Source organism: Osmerus eperlanus, chromosome 7, assembly GCF_963692335.1.
Source record: "Osmerus eperlanus chromosome 7, fOsmEpe2.1, whole genome shotgun sequence".
Taxonomy (NCBI): domain Eukaryota; kingdom Metazoa; phylum Chordata; class Actinopteri; order Osmeriformes; family Osmeridae; genus Osmerus; species Osmerus eperlanus.
In genome coordinates, this window is record NC_085024.1 from 17,177,044 (window position 1) to 17,196,077 (window position 19,034).

Consider the following 19,034-nt stretch of genomic DNA (forward strand, 5'->3'; position numbering starts at 1 on the left):
TCACAAAATATGTAGTAGTAGCAAGAAACAAGAAAATATATTTGGATATTTTTGTTTATTTTTCTGTATTCTTTATCAGCATTTACAAATGTTATGAGGAATTTCGAAGTCCTTTTTAATCCAGAAACAGCTCTGGACATCTTAAAATATAACTAAAATGTATGGCACATATTAATATAGCTCAACATGTCTGAATAATCAAAATCTAATCCTGATTCAGGTTAGATGAGAAGACCCCTGCAATGTATTCTGGTACAATCGCTCCAAGTCCTTCATTAATTAATTGCATACATGTCAGTAAAGAAACCTTGCCTCTCATGCCTAACCACACATTTATGTTAGGATATTGGGCTCTCACTCAACCCAAACTGTAACAGTGTTGAACACTATTTGTGTAGCCAGCTAGGTAGGTACATTAGGGCCTAAGCTCAGTCCTGTGAGAGAAGTGCTCTAGTGAACCTACACAGGGGTCTAGTGTTAGTGGCTGTGGGTCCTAGAAGTGGATGAATCTCTAGCTGCTGTCTGAAGGCACCAGGTTCCCTGTGGTGTCCAGTTGCATGCATTTACAGGTGCAGGCTGAGACAGGGCACTCTGTGTGGTCTCTGTAAAGAAAAAAGAAAAAATTCAGAATGAACAAATCGTAAAACACACAAACCATAAAGTGTCACAGCTTTCCAAATATGGACTACCAGAACATAATGTATAGCTCTAAAGGATTTCGCAAGGTGTCTTATGTTCTTGGCAGTGCTGACCTGAACCAGCTCAGCATGTGACCAGCGTGGCCGCCATGGCGACAGTTGTGGCACCAGGTGAACCAGTTGTTAAACTGAGCCAGTTTGTTCTCTCTGGTCAGGTCCACCTTTTCATCTGACTTCCCTGTGCCTGAACAAATAACCAGCATCAATAATTAGTTACCAATATAACTAATTATTTGTTTTAGTATTACCGTAACAATATTAACATCTAGCAATTCGTACTGTATATCAAATGTATAAAGTTAAAACAAAAAAACTAAAACAATTTCTGCAATAGTAAACATCCTGTAATGTACAGGACCTGCCCTACGTTAAAAATAATCTGTGAAGCACATTACAGATAGTGTTATGATTTGGACATGTACAGTACTGTACGACTGTATCATCTGTTTACATTTCAAATGTTGGTGATAATGGCAGCAGTAGCTTGTTGGCTCAGAAAACACACTCAAATTAAAGCCCCCCCCCAATCTAATCATTTTTGCATCTCAACCCTAGTTTAGACATCTTGTAGATGGTGTTAAATCTGGTTCTCAACCCAGAGCCTACCGGAGTGGTGTGCCCTGCCATGACCAGTACCTGGGCAGTTGGACACAGGTGTTCCCATGTTCATGAGGCAGAGAGCACAGCGAGGCAGGGGCTTCCTGCAGCCAGGGCAGCTGGTGACCTTTGACTTGGTAGGTGAGCCACTGACACCATACTGGCTAAAACCTCGGCCCTGGTGGGGCATGGCTGCACAGCTGTAGGAGATGGACTTCCCACAGAAGTTACAGCTCACAAACACCTGCGAGTTAACAAAACAAAGGTCGGGTGATAAGGACTTGTGAAACTAAAACAGGAGTCAGCAGTCTCTGTGTATTCTGAGAAAACATAATTACAGTGTAAGCATGGTGGAAATTGGACATTTCTTCAACCAAAACAGGTCATGGTAAAGTAGTGGGTTTTATTATATGATTCATGAATATGACAAGTCGACCACCATAATGTGAACATAATATGCATTGTTTTATTGATAATTATTAAGATGCATTTTCAATTCTACTTCTTCAATTTTGAACATCCTGTAGGGTAAATCCCAGACGCAACTTGCCTGTGCTAATGGTTTAGAGCTGGGGTCGAGCTTGCTTCTGTGTATGTCGAACTCGGCCCGTTTGTGCCAGAATCTCCATGCATCCAGCAGGTTGCGGTAGTTCTCAATCCAGCATTGGACACGAGGGTCCTTCACCACCTCACCTGGAGAACCCTGGAAGATAGAAGATGGTCACCAAGGTATTAAAGGCACACAAAAAAACACAAGAAAGTTGGATATTTGTCATGAAATGCTAGGAAAGCTAGGAATGGGCTTTCTTGGACTACCTTAAGCATGCAGAAGCTGGCTGTCTGGACATCCCCGGTGCGGTCGACGTAGCTCTCCATCAGGTCCACGCCGTCCTTGGTCAGACCCGTGAGCAGGATCCCCTCAAGGTTTCCCGCCTCCTTCATCTCTGTGGTTAGCTTCTCTACGTAGCGAGGCAGCTGCACCAGTCACACACCGAATAGAAATATCCTCTTCATTAGTGTTCAAACAATGTGTATCAGAACAACTAAAGCAGTCTTAAGATATCCTAAAGCAAATGATAGTGTCATACGTATAGAACTTGAAAACTAGAGTTGAAGTTGTTATACATGGTGGTGGTGCTAAAGGAGGTTACCTGGGCATCACTTAGAAACATGCTCGCGAACGCTACGCGATCCCTCACCGCCACACTGCTCTCATACTGCAGTAAAACAGAATTCAGAAAGCAGCACTCCTCCAAAAAACATAATTTCCCTTATTCAAAGTGAATGCTTGAAATTGACTCATTAAGGAACTTAACATACACCGCCCTCTTCTTAATTAAGACTCATCATCCCCCTACGTCGTCATTTTGTAAAATATCTAGAAGTCTTAAGTCGTACGCACCAGTACTCCATCGTAGGCCCCAGCCTCACTCGTGAGGAAGGCAAACATGACACACAGGTAGGGGTTCTTCAGCTGAAGCCTCAAGGAACTGCACATCTCTCTCCAAAGAGAACTCTTCTCATCGGTGTAGCCAGACAGCGCCATGGCAACAACGTTCAGGTTCACATCCCCTGGGAGGAACATTAGAGAAGCCAGTTGGTTTCGAATCAGAGCTGAAAGTGTTGGGCTACATTTAAAACATGAGCTGTGTGAATGTATGACGACGAGGACTCTCGACAGCAGCACGTTGTGTGTTCAGCGGTAATGCAACTTCGGTGATCCTTACATTACATTTACATTTATTCATTTAGCAGACGCTTTTATCCAAAGCGACTTCCAAGAGAGAGTTTTACCAAAGTGCATAGGTCACTGATCATGACAACGAGATAGCTCCAAACATTGCGGGTAGCCAAACATGATGCATACATTGTGAAAACCAAATAAGTCCCAAAGGGAAGAACAATAAGAGCATGTAGTTAGACAAGTTACAATTAAACAGCAAGAACCTAAAAATGATCCTTGAGGATATGGAGGCATTGTGCAGTGCTACATAGGAGATCCTTTAACACTACCTGTCTAACGACTTTTGCCTCTCAAATCACACCCAACACAAGATCATTAGAACTTCCACCAGAAAACCATGACAAAGTTTGTGTTGATGAGTCCACAAATAGCTTCTTTTTTTTTGCCTGACAGATGATGGATACTGATCTAAACTATAACGCTTCCCTCCATGTTTGGCCCCTGATACGTTTCTGATGAAATCCATTTGAGGCCACGACCCACTGCTGCTAAATTCCTCTAACTTAAGAACACCAGGACACCCACCCTTTTCCGTGGAGGCGCCCTTGTTCAGGATCTGGATGGCGCGGCGGATGTCCATGTTGAAGAGGGCCACAGCGGCAGCCCGCTCCCATTCGCCCTCCTGCTCCAGCGAGCGCAGGAAGGGCTCCACGTCAACGTCGGACCCCCTGCTGATCCAGCCGCACAGCCGCAGCGCCAGGCTGCGCTCCTCGCTGTGGTAGCGCCGCATGTCTGTCTGGCGCTCCGTGCAGCTCCAACAGCGGCGGTTCTCTGTCGTGCCTGGTGTAAGAGAAAAACACGTGACTTGTGACTGAACACGATCAAGGCGGATGTATTTTAGGAGCTGCTGGAAGTAATAAAGAGTAAATAATGGGAAATAATCAAAGGTTTAAAGCCTGCTCGTTGGATCGTAATGGCATATGGTGTCATGCGTTGTTATATTACTCACCTGAGCTCGACTTTACTATGTTCTTGATGCCAGAGTACACCAGAGACTGTTTGTTCCCCTGGTGTTTCAGCTCCATGTCCTCAGTGTACTGCTTCATGAGTGATACTTACATAGGAAATGCAACACCGATGTCTCAACTATTGGTACAATGGCATGGGTACAAGTGCAGCAGAGCAACTCATCCCCTCATTCCTATGCATAGTTAGTAGAGTACAAGAAACTAGTGATTGGTATTGAATGTTCATACTGTACATATAGCTCCCATTTATTTTAATCAGCTTTTTGAACTTAAACCTAAATGTACAAATATCTAAATTGGTATATGTAAGCATTAAGAAAAGTTCATTGTTGCAAGCACACAAGAACGCAGCAACTATATACACAATCAAGCCGATGTTATCTGATGACCATCTAGCAAAACCTGGCATGACTGCAGAACTCGTAGTAAAGGATATAGTAGAGGTCGTACCACAGAGACTTGAGCTGGGGGTCATCCCCCCCGGCAAGTAGATGATTCTTCCACACCTGCACCGTGTCATGGCCATATCTAGACTGGGCCCTCTGCCTCATTTTAGTGGCTATGTCCTGATCCACCGTACCTTCCGCTCCATCTTCGGAACACTCGTACAGGTGCCTCCCGCAGGCCCACATGAGGGAGGTGGTGGAGCTCCACGCCAACGAGATGCGCTCGAACACGGTGAAGTCCGTCATGGCGCGGTTGGCTGCAGACACCACCACCATGCGGTTCTGAGAGGAGGGATGCCAAGCGAAGCTGCCGATGAGGCTGTCACAGGGCTGCACGCTGCGCTCGATGATGGTGGGCTCCGTCTCGTCTCCGATGGGCGTGGGCGTGTGCTGCATGTCATAAAGGCGGACGATGTTGCTGTCCCGCGTCAGGGTGGCTAGCAGGCCTGTGCGTGTAGGGCACCAGGCCACCTGGAAACAGGGTTAAATGCAACTTATAATTCAGACAGCCTGGGAGAGGTTTTTCAAAAAACTGAAAAGCATATAAGATAGCAGGATAGCAAGATCACAAACACGTGATACCTTGGTAAGGGGTTTGGGTTGCTCTGTCAGTGTGAGAACGGGCTTCTCAAACTTCCTCAGGTCCCAGATGGCAACCTGGCCCTCAAAGAAGGAGGCCACACGGTCATGGAAGTGGGGGTCCACTGTCACCCCTTGAATGGCTTTGGTATTGACAAAGGTCTTCTGGCTGGTGTTCCTCAGGTCAAAGATTGCAAGGTTACGGTGCATGCCAGCCAGTAGTAGTTTTTGATCCCGTGGTAACCAGCAGAGAGACAGACATGCATCATTTTGGCCCAATTCATATAGAGGCTTGGTCATCACCATGCCTGAGTCTGTGTCCCCTGACAAGAGGCGGATTTTATCTGCAGCCATGCTAGCGTCTGAGGTAAATTTATTGCTATGTATGTCCCATATGAGAACGGAGAAGTCAGCTCTGTGTTTGTCTAGCCCAGCGGCTAACCAGTTGCTATCTACAGGGTTCCAGGCTAAGGTGTTACATTGGCGGGCATGTTTGGGTACAAACTCTTTCCCCACTAGCTCCTTGCATTTAGAGTTGTGACTCTGGCCCAGGCTAGTGAGGACTACCCTACCGTTCGCCTGGCCTACCGCTAACAGGCACTCAGGCTCCTGCTTTGGATACCAGGCAACACATTTCATATATGGGGTATCTGAGTTGATAGCTAATAATGTAGCAGCGGTTTCCTCAGAGAGTGGGAGAGCTCCAGCTTTGGTCTCAGCGCTACCCACAGGTCCAATGCGATAGAGTCCAAGTTCCGAGTCACAGATGACATAACGGTCAGGGTGGTGAGGAGACCACAGAATGTCTGGCTTTGAGCCACTCATTGTTCATCAGCGAGGGCTTGTTTTCAGCAGAATATTTTTTGGGTTCAAACTCGGTAGGCTGGAAAGAGAAAACAGTACATAACAGTGAATATGGTCCCATTGCAAATGTATTTACTGTACATGATTCTAGTTATCTAATCTGACATTTTGTTTCTACAGGAAATCAGGGGTGCCACTTTGGGAGATTCCTTGCGAGACTTGTGCATGTTAAGTGTCTTAACGAAAGTAGATTTGCCAAATGGGCCTACATTAAACAACACTGCCACCTCCATTTTTACATTAAAAACAAATCCATAGCTCCCACCATACCAATGTACACAAACACACACAACCCTTGAACACACAAGTCTTTATGTCTTTTGAAATCTATCTGAAGGATCCTATACTCGTAAACAAAGACGTACATTTCTAGCTATGTGGCTGTGTGCAAATTTGGAAAGCAAACAAATTTGCCTTCTGACGAATTTACTAAATTTGCTTTTCTCGTCTGTTTTTAGCAACAAGTTATTGACTTCCATTGCATCCTCGTAATTAGAAATATATTGTTATTTTGGGAAAAGCTAGCTGGCTGATTTGAAAACATTAGTTAGCAAAGAAAAACAGCTACCCGCTGCCATGTCGTTGCTGTGCAAATTATGTTCGTGGAAAACTCTTAGTCTACTGTAGCTATCCGAGACACATTGGCGAATAAAGGTAATGATTAGACATTAATTTAGACCTTTCAACACGCGTTCTATACTAATGCATTGTACAGTAGCACATTTATCCAAGTCGCATTATATTTAAAAAGAGCCTGTTAGATAATTGTGCTAGCTAGATAGCTGTAGTAGGTGTGGTTGGTATCGTTGTTTGGCATTAGTCGAGTTTTCTAAAAGTTCTGATTATATTATGAATAACTGATCATTAAAATAAATTGGATTGACTGAGGTAGATAACTTGATTATGCAACGAATTGCTTAAATTGAGTCCAAAAGGGTATATTAAAAGATAAACTTACAATCTGACACTGACATGTCAAAGAGGTCTTTCGCCTTGTTATTGTGTAACAGCTGATACATGTCCGTAGAAATCTCACTTCGCAGAAAACAAGGTTCCGGGTACGCACAAACTTTACTGAACCCTGGAGATGAATTAACGTAGTGTCCACTGAATGGCGCTATAATAAAAGACCAAATACACTTCATCATGCTGGTACATAATTTTATTGTGTTGTATGTTTCCCCCCCCAAAAAAAAGGTCAGCTTTGAACCGTGCCGCGCAAAATATCAACACGCAGTTGCATACAGGAAGCTGCTTTAGGTAACTTTAGGTTACATTCTTTTTTTATTTGTGTTAATGATTCCTGAATATGCATGGGGAGCTATCACAGTAGTGTTCTTAGATCACGTTTTGTCAGAGTTTCACACTGGAAATCTGATTTTCAAATTAGAGTATAAAAGTAGAATAAAATAATGTAACCCACGGCTTTGTGTTGCATCCAAAAATATCCATAAGAAAACAGATATAAACAATTTTGTTTAATTATACATTTAGAGACAATGAAATGTAATTTACTTCAACAATTTTATTGACCATTTATTAGTATTGTGCCACTTCCGTTCCATTTTGGCAGACCTAATAAGAATGCAATTGTGTCGCACACTGTAGACTCAAAACCTAAAAAAAAGACCACAGCTTTGGTGTTCCAAAGCTGCGCATCCCTCAATTACAGCCAAGCATCCACTTTGCAAAGCAGACTACCCAGTTCGTGTGTTGGAGATTTGGACGAGATGAGATGCTTTCTAATCCATGCAGACAAGTGATCAAGAAACGTTGGTTGCATTATAATTTGATACCAAGTAAGAACATTTATATTAATCAATAATTCATTCTACTCTTGAAACTGCAACTGCAAACTTGTAACTTTGTAACTTATTTTTTAAATTAACGTTTGGAATTGTGGCAAAGAAGTTATGGTTTAAAAGGTGATGGGCCTAAATTGTTTTGAATGGTGGTTGATAAATATTTATCATTGTTTTATGTTGTTTTAGTTTGTTTATGGTTATAACGATGAATCTAATGTCTCATACATATTTATATTTAATATGTTTATGTATTTATTACACAAAATGTAATCTAATCTTCAGTCAACTATAGAGACTGAACATTGGTTAATTACAGTGTCCTTAAGCGGGATCAGTGTATGTGTGTCTGTCAACATCAATGGCATTTGTAGCCTTTACCTTTATACAATATGCATGTATAGCAAAATGGTTACTTACTCTGATGATTTTCTGCACTTGCCTTTTTGCAACATATAGACATGGTATGACTTTCCATGGAAAATTTACCTGTATGCCTACCATTTCAATTTTGAAAGTATTATGTAAATAATGTCACACTTTATGATGTGATCTAAGTATTTTTATGTTATTGTGTAGATGTTAACAACGGACATGATGGAGAAAGGAATGGCACTGTGCCTTTTACTATTGGTTCTGATGCATGAAGCTGTGGGCCAGAGAAGGAAAAAGTTGGGGAAAAAAAACTACAACAGCCTACTCAAGGATAGAGGAAATGGTAAATGAAGTATCCACAGTTCTGTGTTGATGGTTAGCCAACTGTGAACATGAGCCTGTTACCTGTTAACTGTATCCAATATCTGATGCATGTTTGACTTTCTATCGAAACAACGTTCATTGTTTGGATTATTGCTGAACCATACACCTGTTAAACAAACGCAATTGAAGCTAAACCTGTCTCCTATATGTGTAGCTCACCTGCCTGAAGCTACCTGATCGCATTTACATCAAATGGTCCTGGGCATCAGTAGCACCTCTTCTACAAGCCATAGTGACCTTTGACCTTAGCTTTGGGTTGCACAGAATCTGACGCAAGTGCACCCTCATTGACAATATTTTGTCTCTCTCATAGATCTGACATGCTGCATGGACGTGGCCTTCCTCTTTGACAGTTCAGAGAACGCCAAAGACTTCCTGTTTGAGAAGCAAAAGTCCTTTGTGATCAATTTCAGCACGCGCCTTGCCAAGATGGAGGTTTCTGGCTGGACGCTAAAAGTGCGAATGGCCGCCCTCCAGTACAGCAGCTCTGTGACGATCGAACACGGTTTCTCCACCTGGCAGGACTTAGATGAATTCCACAGGAGTGTGATCTCCATGACTTACATTGGCCACGGCACCTACTCCACCTACGCCATCACTAATGCCACTCAGCTGTTCACGCGGGAAACTACAAAGGATTGCGTCAGAGCTGCTGTGCTGATGACTGATGGTGCAGACCACCCCCGGAACCCTGATGGTGTCAGAGCTGCAGAGGAGGCTAAAGGCCGTGGTGTCCTTCTTTTTGCAGTTGGATTGTCAGACTTGGCCCACCAGAGCCAGAACAGTGTGAAGCTCCGGGCTCTTGCCAGTCAGCCAACTCAGCGGTTTGTCCATAGTCTCACTGACCCACAGCTTGAGTATAAGTTACTCACAGAGATGGTGAGTTAGTCCTAAGTAGGCTTGCGCAAGGGGCTGAGAAAGTGATGGGTTTTTAATCCCCAAAATAGGAGCATCATTACTGCATTGTCGTGTGGTCTGTCTGATCAAATCACCAACATGCAGCTATGCCCCCTCCCACCCTTCTTGTCTCTATCTTGTTCTGGCTCAGCCCACACTGTTCAGATGGAGAGGTCAAGCCTTTCAACGGTAGAATTATGTCAATGAGGAAGAGGACCTTGGCAGTACATTGACATTAATAAATGTATTAGTAGTTAGTGTACATCGACTGTACAGTACCTGTTTAGCATTTACTCATAGTATATACTACAGAATCTTAATAAGATATGATTGAATGTGGAATCAGGGGTTACATTATCATAACATCATATTATATGTTAAGAAATAAAGGCCAGGGGTTAACAGGTTGTTTTTATTGTTTTTCTATTTAGGTTGATGTAACGCTTGAAGGGGTAAGTGCTTTAACATTCAAATGACATTGCAAATGTCAGATACAGAAAAAGTAATATTTTGGCAGATGAAAAACTCCACAACTGAAACTGACCTTGTGTCATTCACTGCATCAGTGTCCAAAGCCCAAAGTGTGTTTGTGTGAAAGAGGGGAACAAGGCCCTCCTGGGAACCCAGTGAGTACATTTTACAATAAGCTTTCCAACGAAAAACTTTTACAAATCCACTGTCTTAAATGATCTACAGTCTGACTCGTTTGTTAAGCCTAAAAAAGAACAAGGCTCCAGCTTTGCAACCTTTGGTTTCATCTAGGGTAAAAAGGGAGACCTGGGATACGCAGGACCACTGGGTCCAAAGGGATCAAGGGCAAGTATTACTATAAATACAAAATTATCATTAAATTGTATTGTAAATTCCATTGTTCATACAGTACCATAGTAGTAATTATGTGTAAATTCTACTGTTAGGGAGACCCTGGAGTAAGTGGCTACCCTGGAAGTGAAGGCCCTGAGGTATGACGTCCTTCACTAATAACGTGTAACGATTCAATTGTTGTCTGAAATGAGTTCAGCAGTTCTAGGTGTTAAACACAGTTATTACTTCTTTATAGGGTAAACAAGGATTCAAAGGTGATAAGGTGAGACAGCCACATACATATTCTTGTCAACAGATCCCCTTTGAACCAGATACTGTGCTATCTTTTTATTTGCTTTATTTACACGAAGTTGTTGGTGGTTGGTTGGCCTGAAACCTAAGGATGAATTCAGTTTGAATGTGTTATATTTTAGGGGATGAGAGGAGACTGTGGCACCGAGGGAGAAAAGGGTGATGTTGTAAGTAAAATGGTACTGTAACCACACCACTGTGTCCATCGATACTGTAAATTATTTGATCTAAATGTAGTGTTACCACTGTGTACCTTCCAGGGCCCTAAGGGACCTATAGGTCTACAAGGACTGGGAGGAGAGCAGGTACAGTGTAAACATCATCGTATTCTGGAATATATTGTTTGCCATCTGCTTGACAGATCTTAGACTCTTGACACCGCTTTTGATGATTTTTAGCTGGATAACAAAATAGAACCCTCCAAAACTCAACAGTTGAAAACTTAAAGAAAAACCTTCAGACATAGAATATTGATCGCATACACACGATGCAACAATCAGTGGATGAACACCCCCTCAACGCTCAAACACAACAGACGGTTGTGTCAATTTCACACTCATGCACTAATGGAATGTGAATATTGGATTATGCCTAATCTCAATACTAATATGGGTATCTAAAGCAGTGAATCCAGGCTTGCAGGATATTATTCTTATACAGGAGCAGACTTTGTGTTGCAGGATTAGTGCTGGGACTTGGTTGCCCACTTCTTCCTCACTATCATTCTCTGTGGTATTGGCACAGTGTCAGAAACTCTGTTGTTTTGAGACCAGGTCCAGACTGGAATTAAATTGGATTTAAAAAAATCTGATTTGGGGAATATTAGTTAGTTCAGGTCTAGGAGAGATTCACTGTACTGTAAGTTACTGCATATAATATAACCACTTTAGAGTATGCAAGGTTACTTGGAAATATCTTATCACAATGTTTACAAAGTATCATGGATGAGCTGAATTTTCAACCTGTAGACTTTAGTAATACTGTAGATGTTTCGACTGTATAGTTTGTTAATTGAATGCTAGATTGAAACCAAGGTGAATACCACAGCCAATAATATAAAGTAACTTGAAAAGTAAGTAAGTAAGTAAGACTTTATTTATATAGCACATTTCATACAAGAATTGTAGCTCAAGGTGCTTTACATAAAATCAATAAAAACAATAATACAAGTGATAAACAATTCAAACAAAAATAAAAATCCCAATAAGATCTCTGTTCAAGAGAGAAAACAACTTTAAAAAGTAGGAAAACCCTTTTGAGATAAAATTACTTAAATGCTTCGGTAAAAAGGTAGGTTTTAAGCTGTCTTTTAAAAATGTCTAGAGTGTTTGCTTCCCTAATATTTATGGGTAATTTGTTCCATAGTTTTGGGGCGTAATTGACAAAGGCCGAATCACCAATCTTCTTATGACTGCTTCTGGTGACCTCTAATAGGCCTGCATTTGATGATCGCAGTGTTCTAGCTGGTGTGTAGTTTATAAAGGAGTTAGCAATGTAGCTAGGTCCTTGTCCGTGTAGAGCTTTGTATGTGAGGAAAAGGACCTTAAAGTCAATTCTGAAGGTAACAGGGAGCCAGTGTAAAGTAGCTAGGACAGGACTAATGTGTTCTCTCCTTTTAGTTTTGGTTAATAATCTAGCTGCAGAATTTTGAATGAGCTGTAGTCTTTCAGTGTCATTGTACAGTATATGTACAGTACATATGCATATATACATATACCGTCATATTGTTTTGTTGTTTATTTCTGTAACTTTTCTTTTTTTTCCAGGGTGCCAGTGGACCCCCTGGAGACCCAGGTCCCGAGGGTCAGTCAGGACCTAAAGTAGGCATTCTGAGCCAGCCACAGCATTGATGCCAGCATACTAACACATAACATCTCTATTGTGACATTTGGTTGGTTTGCCAGAAAGGCTACAAGATCTGCCCTTTAGAATGAGTGACCTTTAAAAAAAGTTAATTTGAATAGCGATTTATCATTCACTGAAACAGCAAGCAGAGCTTTTCAACAAGGAGATGTATTATTATAACAGAATGAAGACAGATTTAGGACAGACAAAAGTTATAAATGGAACAACCTAACCATTTTTGAAATGTCATAACATGCTACAAAGAACGTATTGGACATTTGGCTGGATTGAGTCCCATCAGTTTAAAGTAATTTCTACAGCTCACTACAGACAGAACTCTTTTTGAGTTGACCGAGACGAGCTCTGTTTCAAAGGCACTGAATATCCCATTACATCCCATTCATATTATTAAATCAAAAAGATATAAACAAGTTGCTCTCATTGGATTAAACTAGTATTTCATGATATTGTATTATTCACACTCACAGTAATCCTGTTCTTCCTGCACAGGGGGACAGAGGAGCAGCTGGTGCTTCTGGGCCCCGTGGAGATATAGGCATTGGATTCCCTGGTTCAAAGGTCATCCAAGGCAGTCCAAACTCCATCTAACTGATACAGTATACTGTACCATACATTCACATTATACATAAAAAAAGAACAGATCAGATATGTCAAGTGTCCACAGGGTGACAAGGGAAACCAGGGCCGAACAGGACCTACAGGACCTACTGGAATAGGAGACCCAGGACAGCCAGTGAGTTAGAAGACCATTTCATTTCTTCCACAAAATTAGTTCCTCAAACCAACCTACCAGTTTTGCTTTGACTGTGGACTGCTTTGTTTGTTTGATGGTCATTTCAGGGGCCCCCAGGACCACTTGGTGCACCAGGGATCCAAGGATCACCTGGGGAAGGGATAATTGGAGCAAAGGTAGTCCAACCATCATAACGATAACATGTCTGTATCACCAATAATGTCCATAGATGCAAATCACAACTACGTCAACTACAGTCTGTGTCAACTGAAATATTTGTCTCTGTTTCAGGGTGATCGAGGCTACGACGGCCCCAGGGGCAGCCGAGGTCTTACCGGTTTTGGGGTCAAGGGTGGCAAGGTAATGGATGGTACAGCTTTTACAGCAAGATGTCATGGCAACGGTATTGAGATTATTAGTATCATGTTCGCCTACCAGTTGTACCCCATATCACCGTAAATTTTCAATCAGGGAAGTCATGGTGAGACTGGCATGCCAGGGCCAGGTGGGGCCCCGGGGGAAGGAATCCAAGGAGAGAAGGTTGCTATTTGATCTGATTCGTATGCCGTTGATTTGTTGTTTGTATTATTGTATTCAGTTTAATATTCGATTCAGAGGTAATGAACCATCTGATGATGGCTCCTTTGTACAGGGTAACCAAGGGCCAGTGGGACCCGTAGGCCCCAGAGGGTCTCCAGGAGTGGGACTCATGGGTCCAAAGGTTAGTCTGAAACTGTGTGATCAAACTAGGACAGGCTGTCTTACACGGAATCATACACACGTAAAAATCATGATGCATAATTAAATCGATACTGTAGATACTTAAATGCTGAACATAAAAAATGTATTTGAGATTGGAAAGCATGACAGGATTTACATAATCTATGTTCATGAGTTTACAAGATATTTATTTTTACCTGCAGGGAAACGAAGGATTCTCTGGTGAGCCAGGAATCCCAGGGGAGAGAGGTATAGGAGAACCAGGACCCAAAGTAAGTCTGAAGGTTTGGTGTATTGAATCAAACTAAGTCTCTCACTGTGGACGTTGAGGTCTGTAATGACACATTCATCTCTAAACATGTTGATGTTGTAGGGCGACCCAGGCTCTGAGGGTTTAGCTGGTATTCCAGGTCTCTCTGGAGAGGATGGTATCCCTGGACAAAAGGTGGGCATAGAAGGTCTAAATTATTAGATATTTTATCAATTGAACTTGAAGAAGACCTTGTCAAAATGTAACATTTTGTTTCCAATTCTATTAGGGTGACATGGGAATACAGGGACCCAGGGGACAAGATGGTGTACCTGGAAAAGGTGTCCCAGGGGAAAAGGTACAACATTGAATATTTGTACTGTATCTTACTTACACTGTCAGATAGGGAGTCACACCATTTATGTTGTCCATGAACTAAAATGTTGAGTCCGTAATTATAAATGATGAGATGAGCAGTGTCATTGTCCCAGGGCAACAGAGGAGACAGGGGCTCCAGGGGCCCAGGAGGTGCTGTAGGGCCTGTGGGGCCTATTGGACCAAAGGTATGTCCTCTATCTACTGTATATACCTTTGGAAAAACAACCAACTTTATTTGTTAAAATGCTGACCTGTATTATGGATGGAGAGGTTAAAAATGTGTACCTCTTCTAGGGAGATCCGGGAAATGCTGGACCACCAGGTCTCAGTGGACCACCTGGACGAGGAATGCCTGGCGCCAAGGTTTGGATATAATTATGTAGGCAACAGGGATGAACAGTGACAATCTCAGTTAAAGTTTTATCACCATGATGTTATTTTTACTGGTTCTGTTGTTGACACTGACAGGGTGATGCAGGTCCAGCTGGCCCACCAGGACCAGTAGGGGAATCAGGAATAGGACTAGCAGGTCCTAAGGTACTGTACAACACACATATGCAAGTTTTGTATTTTGTACATACAACACTGAATGTCTGACTATCTTCAGGGAGAGAGAGGGTTACCAGGATCCAGTGGTCCAGCTGGACTTAAAGGAGTGGGCTACCCTGGTCCTGCAGTGAGTATCTAAATATTGTGTGGAAAGCATTGCTGGGGAAATGGGAAGTCTGAAATACCCTGCTTAGCCTGCTGTCACCGCATGCCGACCCTGGATTGATCAGATGATGAATGGTTAGATGGATGGTTGGATGGATGGACATTGGAATGATCTTGTCATGATTTATTATGCATTATTATTATTATTATTATTAAACATAGTAGATGTATACTTCACCATGTTATGTCATGGTCATTAGGGACCTCCAGGGCTGCCAGGACTAACAGGAGAGGTTGGTCCAGAGGGAAATGGCTTACCTGGGCCCAAGGTACTGAAGCAAATATGTTGACGCAGATCGAAACCTGTATTTGTTAATCCATCATCTGATTGATGTGGTTGAGTATGTCCTTGTGTTCAGGGAGATCGAGGTTTACCAGGCTCCAGTGGACCAGCTGGAAAACCAGGCAATGGCTTTATTGGTCCCAAGGTCAGAGTAATTTATTACTGACTATGGGCCATAGTTTCATTGCCATGGTATCACTGATGACATGAAGATCGCATCTTGATCTGTGCAGGGTTCAATGGGTCAGACAGGAGGCCCTGGTCCTGTGGGGATACCTGGAGAGGGTATTCAGGGACAAAAGGTACTGTTCCCTCCCACCATATCATTTGGACAACCATGAAAGGACATGACATAAACATGAGATATGAAGCAGGTGTACCGGTTGAAAAGTGGCTGTCAAAATGTCCTGTTTCATCTTATTCTGTGGTCTGACAGATGATGTGGTTCATCATTTACTGATGTTTCCAGGGGGAATCAGGATTTCAGGGGATTCCTGGCCCCAGAGGCCCCCCAGGGCAGGGTCTCCAAGGAGAAAAGGTAAAATCTTTGTTTTGGTTGTTTATAATGTGATTATACAGTTAAAATCTCAAAGAGGTGTTTTACTGGCCCTGTAGGGAGACCGTGGGATCAGAGGTGAACAGGGTAGAAAGGGGGAGAGAGGAGGGCCAGGGGAGCCCGGAGCCATCGGACAGCTGGTACAGTACGCGTTGCTGTCACGAGTTATTAGAAGTCAGATCAAATCAGTGGAATCAGGTCATTTGAAAACGTATAGTAAATTGTGACTTCACAGGGTAAACTGGGACAAAAAGGAGAAGCTGGCCTTACAGTAAGTGTTGTTAATTACCTCACTCAAATTTCGTGACGTGACAGAATTATTGGACCATATGTATTGGGGCACTATTTATGCCACTGTCTATTACAGAGAGAGGAAGTCATCAAAATCATCAAATCAATATGTGGTACGTGATACATGTTATCCTACCATACATGGTGTTTGCAGGGGGACCTTTTCATGTTCGCATCAATGGATTCAATCTATGTCATGACAGTGTTAATAGATTTGTCATTCCCATATATTGGTACATTGTCATTAATTTCTCTACCCCAGGCTGTGGAACAAAGTGTCGTGAGAACCCTCTAGAGCTGGTCTTTGTGATCGACGGCTCAGAAAGTGTTGGGCCCGAAAACTTCAAGGTGGTCAAGGAGTTTGTCAACGCCCTTGTTGATAATGCCTCCGTGAGCCGCGAGACCACACGTGTTGGAGTGGTCCTCTACAGCCACATTAACATGGTGGTGGTCGGCCTGAACCAGTTGTCCACCCGCGACCAGATCAAGACTGCCGTCCGCTCCATGACCTACCTGGGGGAAGGAACCTTTACAGGCAGTGCTATTCAGACGGCCAATCAAGTGTTCCAGGAAGCCCGCCGCGGGGTGAGAAAGATGGCCATCGTCATCACGGACGGCCAGGCAGATGAAAGGGACTCTGTAACGCTGGACGAGGCAGTGAAGGAGGCCCATGACAGCAACGTTGAGATGTTTGTGATTGGTGTCGTTGACGAAAGTGACCCAATGAACATGGAGTTTATGAAGGATGTCTTCCTAATGGCCTCTGACCCGAACATGGAACATATGTACTTGATCAAAGACTTTAGCAAACTACCTGGTAAGCTTTCATATACAAAACTGTGCTTACACTGTTACAATGCAGTGTATTCAAATGCACTTCAGGAATAAGTCCATAGGTGGCGATGTAAGACTAGCTGATTGGCTCTGGCTCGAACATAACATCTCTATTGTCTGTATTGTGATATTTCCATCAGCCTTGGAAAGCACCCTGCTTAACCATATCTGTGAAAGAGAGGAGGACAAGGATTTGTTTAGTTCCAGACTTTCTCCTGGAACCCCATTTGTGAACGTCATGGAAACCCCAAACAGGACTGAGACTGATACGCCCACCGCCACTGGAGACTTCAGAAACACACAGATGGAGGTGAGGCACTGTAACACTCACATGGATTTTACTTTCTGGTTTTCTTTCAGCTTTGATTGAGAAAAATCACTTAAATTTAACAAATGCCTGTTACCACACCAGAGCTTTTTTTACACTGTAAATCCCCTCTAAATAGCTTTCCATTTAGTTACAAAATGCCCATTATAAAGATTTACAGAATACACATTAAATGTCTACCCCTCTCTGAGTCAGCCTGGCCTACCAGAACCAGGCCTAGTGGAGAAAGTCTTCATCCCACAAGGACCCAAACCAGGGGACAGAGACTCCTCGGAATTATACAGGGTTCCCTTGTTTGACAGAGAACCTTATAAGCCCCGTACAGAATTAATCCTCCCATCTGAAGTGAAAAGACCCACCCACAGCATGGCAGAGATTGCACCACAGACCTCTACACCAAGAACCTTCATCACAGAGAGCAAACCATCCCCTTCGACAGCCCCATTCTTCTCAAGGGACTCTTTAATGCAAGGTATCATATTGTATATCCTTGTGTGTTCTAAATGGTATTCCTTTTGTAAATAGCTGTATTTTCATGTAATCCTGATCAATTAGTCGGTTAATCCATAAGACACATACATCACTGACATATAACTATCAGGCATATGTGACAATATGTTAGTTTATAAATGATTAATACAGAATCTACAGTAGCATATACTGTGGATTAAATCAGATACGGCACCTAATTGCAGTGTTTTGTCTTCTCTACCGCTACTGTTGTTTCCAGAGGCGAGATGCAGTCAGACTCTAGACCCTGGGCCATGTCGGGAATACGTTGTGAAATGGTACTATGACTCCATAGCAAATGGCTGTGCCCAATTTTGGTTTGGAGGCTGTCAAGGAAACAAGAACCAGTTTGAGACAGAGAAGAGCTGCAGAAAAGCTTGTGTCAAGGTCTAACACACACACTGGTTAACTAGATTTTACAGTGTTTGAATGTATTTACCGATTTAAACTATTTAAGGGGTACAGTAGCATTTCAACATGTAGTAAATGTGAGAATACAAAAATGTGGTGTAGGGGCAGCACCTCACTGAAAATCCTAACATTTCTTTTTTTAAACAATGCTAGTCTTACATGTTTTGTTATATTACTGATGTCTTGACACATTTTAGGTGATGGTCCTTGCCATAGAAAAGTACAATGTCAGCATGCAACTTCTATCATTAAATATACATACTGTTACAACTTAAAATGTACTACCATTCATAACACACTATTTTGCAAGAAGAAAACCAGTCTGTGGACCCAACAGTGTATAAATCAATTTTGTGTCAAGAGGTTGATAATAAGGAGGAATCATCTTCTCCAGGACACGTAACCGAATGAGTCATTTCTATAAGAAATGTAATTAGACACTCTCTTCACTTGAAATCCCCCTTTGTGACACCAAGACAGTAGCATTACAAATAATTGATGGGATAATTATCCTGAGAAAATACTTCATCTTCCTTTTTTACCCTCTCTTTAAGAAAGTGAATCCTTGAACTGAAATTATGGTACAAAACTTAATCTTAAATTGGCACTGATGTCCAGAATGGATTCTTGGATCATTTTTCTGAGTTAACAGCTCTTGATAAAAAAGTGGCTTGAGTGGTGTCCTCACAC

The 19,034-nt window shown here is 42.4% G+C and overlaps 2 protein-coding genes across 5 annotated transcripts; one reads left to right on the forward strand and one right to left on the reverse strand.

Moving 5' to 3' along the window:
• Window positions 1–42: 42 nt before the first annotated feature.
• mios (missing oocyte, meiosis regulator, homolog (Drosophila)) lies at window positions 43–6,962 on the reverse strand. 2 transcript variants are annotated; one of them, XM_062465345.1, is made up of 12 exons: window positions 6,855–6,962; window positions 5,036–5,915; window positions 4,444–4,924; window positions 3,989–4,087; window positions 3,565–3,819; window positions 2,698–2,867; window positions 2,447–2,512; window positions 2,112–2,270; window positions 1,846–1,998; window positions 1,335–1,539; window positions 753–882; window positions 43–602 (listed from the first exon to the last, which is right to left on the reverse strand). In XM_062465345.1, the coding sequence occupies exons 2-12, from the start codon at window positions 5,855–5,857 to the stop codon at window positions 512–514; spliced, it is 2,631 nt and encodes an 876-aa protein (XP_062321329.1). In that variant the 5' UTR covers window positions 5,858–5,915; window positions 6,855–6,962; the 3' UTR covers window positions 43–511. The 2 variants fall into 2 exon arrangements, with proteins under 2 accessions (XP_062321329.1, XP_062321328.1); XM_062465344.1 differs by having other exon boundaries at window positions 1,305–1,539.
• Window positions 6,963–7,556: 594 nt separating this feature from the next.
• Window positions 7,557–18,928, forward strand: col28a1b (collagen, type XXVIII, alpha 1b). Of its 3 annotated transcripts, none has more exons than XM_062465347.1 (35): window positions 7,557–7,695; window positions 8,271–8,416; window positions 8,771–9,336; window positions 9,786–9,806; window positions 9,921–9,980; window positions 10,117–10,174; window positions 10,276–10,316; window positions 10,415–10,441; window positions 10,593–10,637; window positions 10,731–10,775; window positions 12,237–12,290; window positions 12,826–12,894; window positions 13,001–13,069; window positions 13,177–13,245; window positions 13,361–13,429; window positions 13,541–13,609; window positions 13,722–13,790; window positions 13,993–14,061; window positions 14,163–14,234; window positions 14,329–14,397; window positions 14,531–14,602; window positions 14,712–14,780; window positions 14,886–14,954; window positions 15,025–15,093; window positions 15,332–15,400; window positions 15,491–15,559; window positions 15,648–15,716; window positions 15,884–15,952; window positions 16,030–16,110; window positions 16,206–16,241; window positions 16,338–16,374; window positions 16,524–17,078; window positions 17,236–17,405; window positions 17,619–17,895; window positions 18,154–18,928. In XM_062465347.1, the coding sequence occupies exons 2-35, from the start codon at window positions 8,278–8,280 to the stop codon at window positions 18,324–18,326; spliced, it is 3,564 nt and encodes a 1,187-aa protein (XP_062321331.1). In that variant the 5' UTR covers window positions 7,557–7,695; window positions 8,271–8,277; the 3' UTR covers window positions 18,327–18,928. The 3 variants fall into 3 exon arrangements, with proteins under 3 accessions (XP_062321331.1, XP_062321332.1, XP_062321330.1); XM_062465348.1 differs by having other exon boundaries at window positions 7,582–7,695; window positions 8,278–8,416; window positions 17,739–17,895; XM_062465346.1 differs by having other exon boundaries at window positions 7,583–7,695; window positions 8,278–8,416.
• Window positions 18,929–19,034: the final 106 nt, after the last annotated feature.

What these genes read in the sequence shown, in the direction of transcription:
- col28a1b (XM_062465347.1), top strand. Translation starts at nt 8,278, where the DNA reads ATGTTAACAACGGACATGATGGAGAAAGGAATGGCACTGTGCCTTTTA. An exon ending in TAGGAGACCCAGGACAGCCA is followed by an intron (nt 13,070 to 13,176) that starts GTGAGTTAGAAG and finishes TGGTCATTTCAG; the next exon opens with GGGCCCCCAGGACCACTTGG. An exon ending in TGGGCTACCCTGGTCCTGCA is followed by an intron (nt 15,094 to 15,331) that starts GTGAGTATCTAA and finishes CATGGTCATTAG; the next exon opens with GGACCTCCAGGGCTGCCAGG.
- mios (XM_062465344.1), bottom strand. Translation starts at nt 5,857, where the DNA reads ATGAGTGGCTCAAAGCCAGACATTCTGTGGTCTCCTCACCACCCTGAC. An exon ending in AACCCAAACCCCTTACCAAG is followed by an intron (nt 4,925 to 5,035) that starts GTATCACGTGTT and finishes CCCTGTTTCCAG; the next exon opens with GTGGCCTGGTGCCCTACACG. An exon ending in GGGCCTACGATGGAGTACTG is followed by an intron (nt 2,513 to 2,697) that starts GTGCGTACGACT and finishes GTTTTACTGCAG; the next exon opens with TATGAGAGCAGTGTGGCGGT.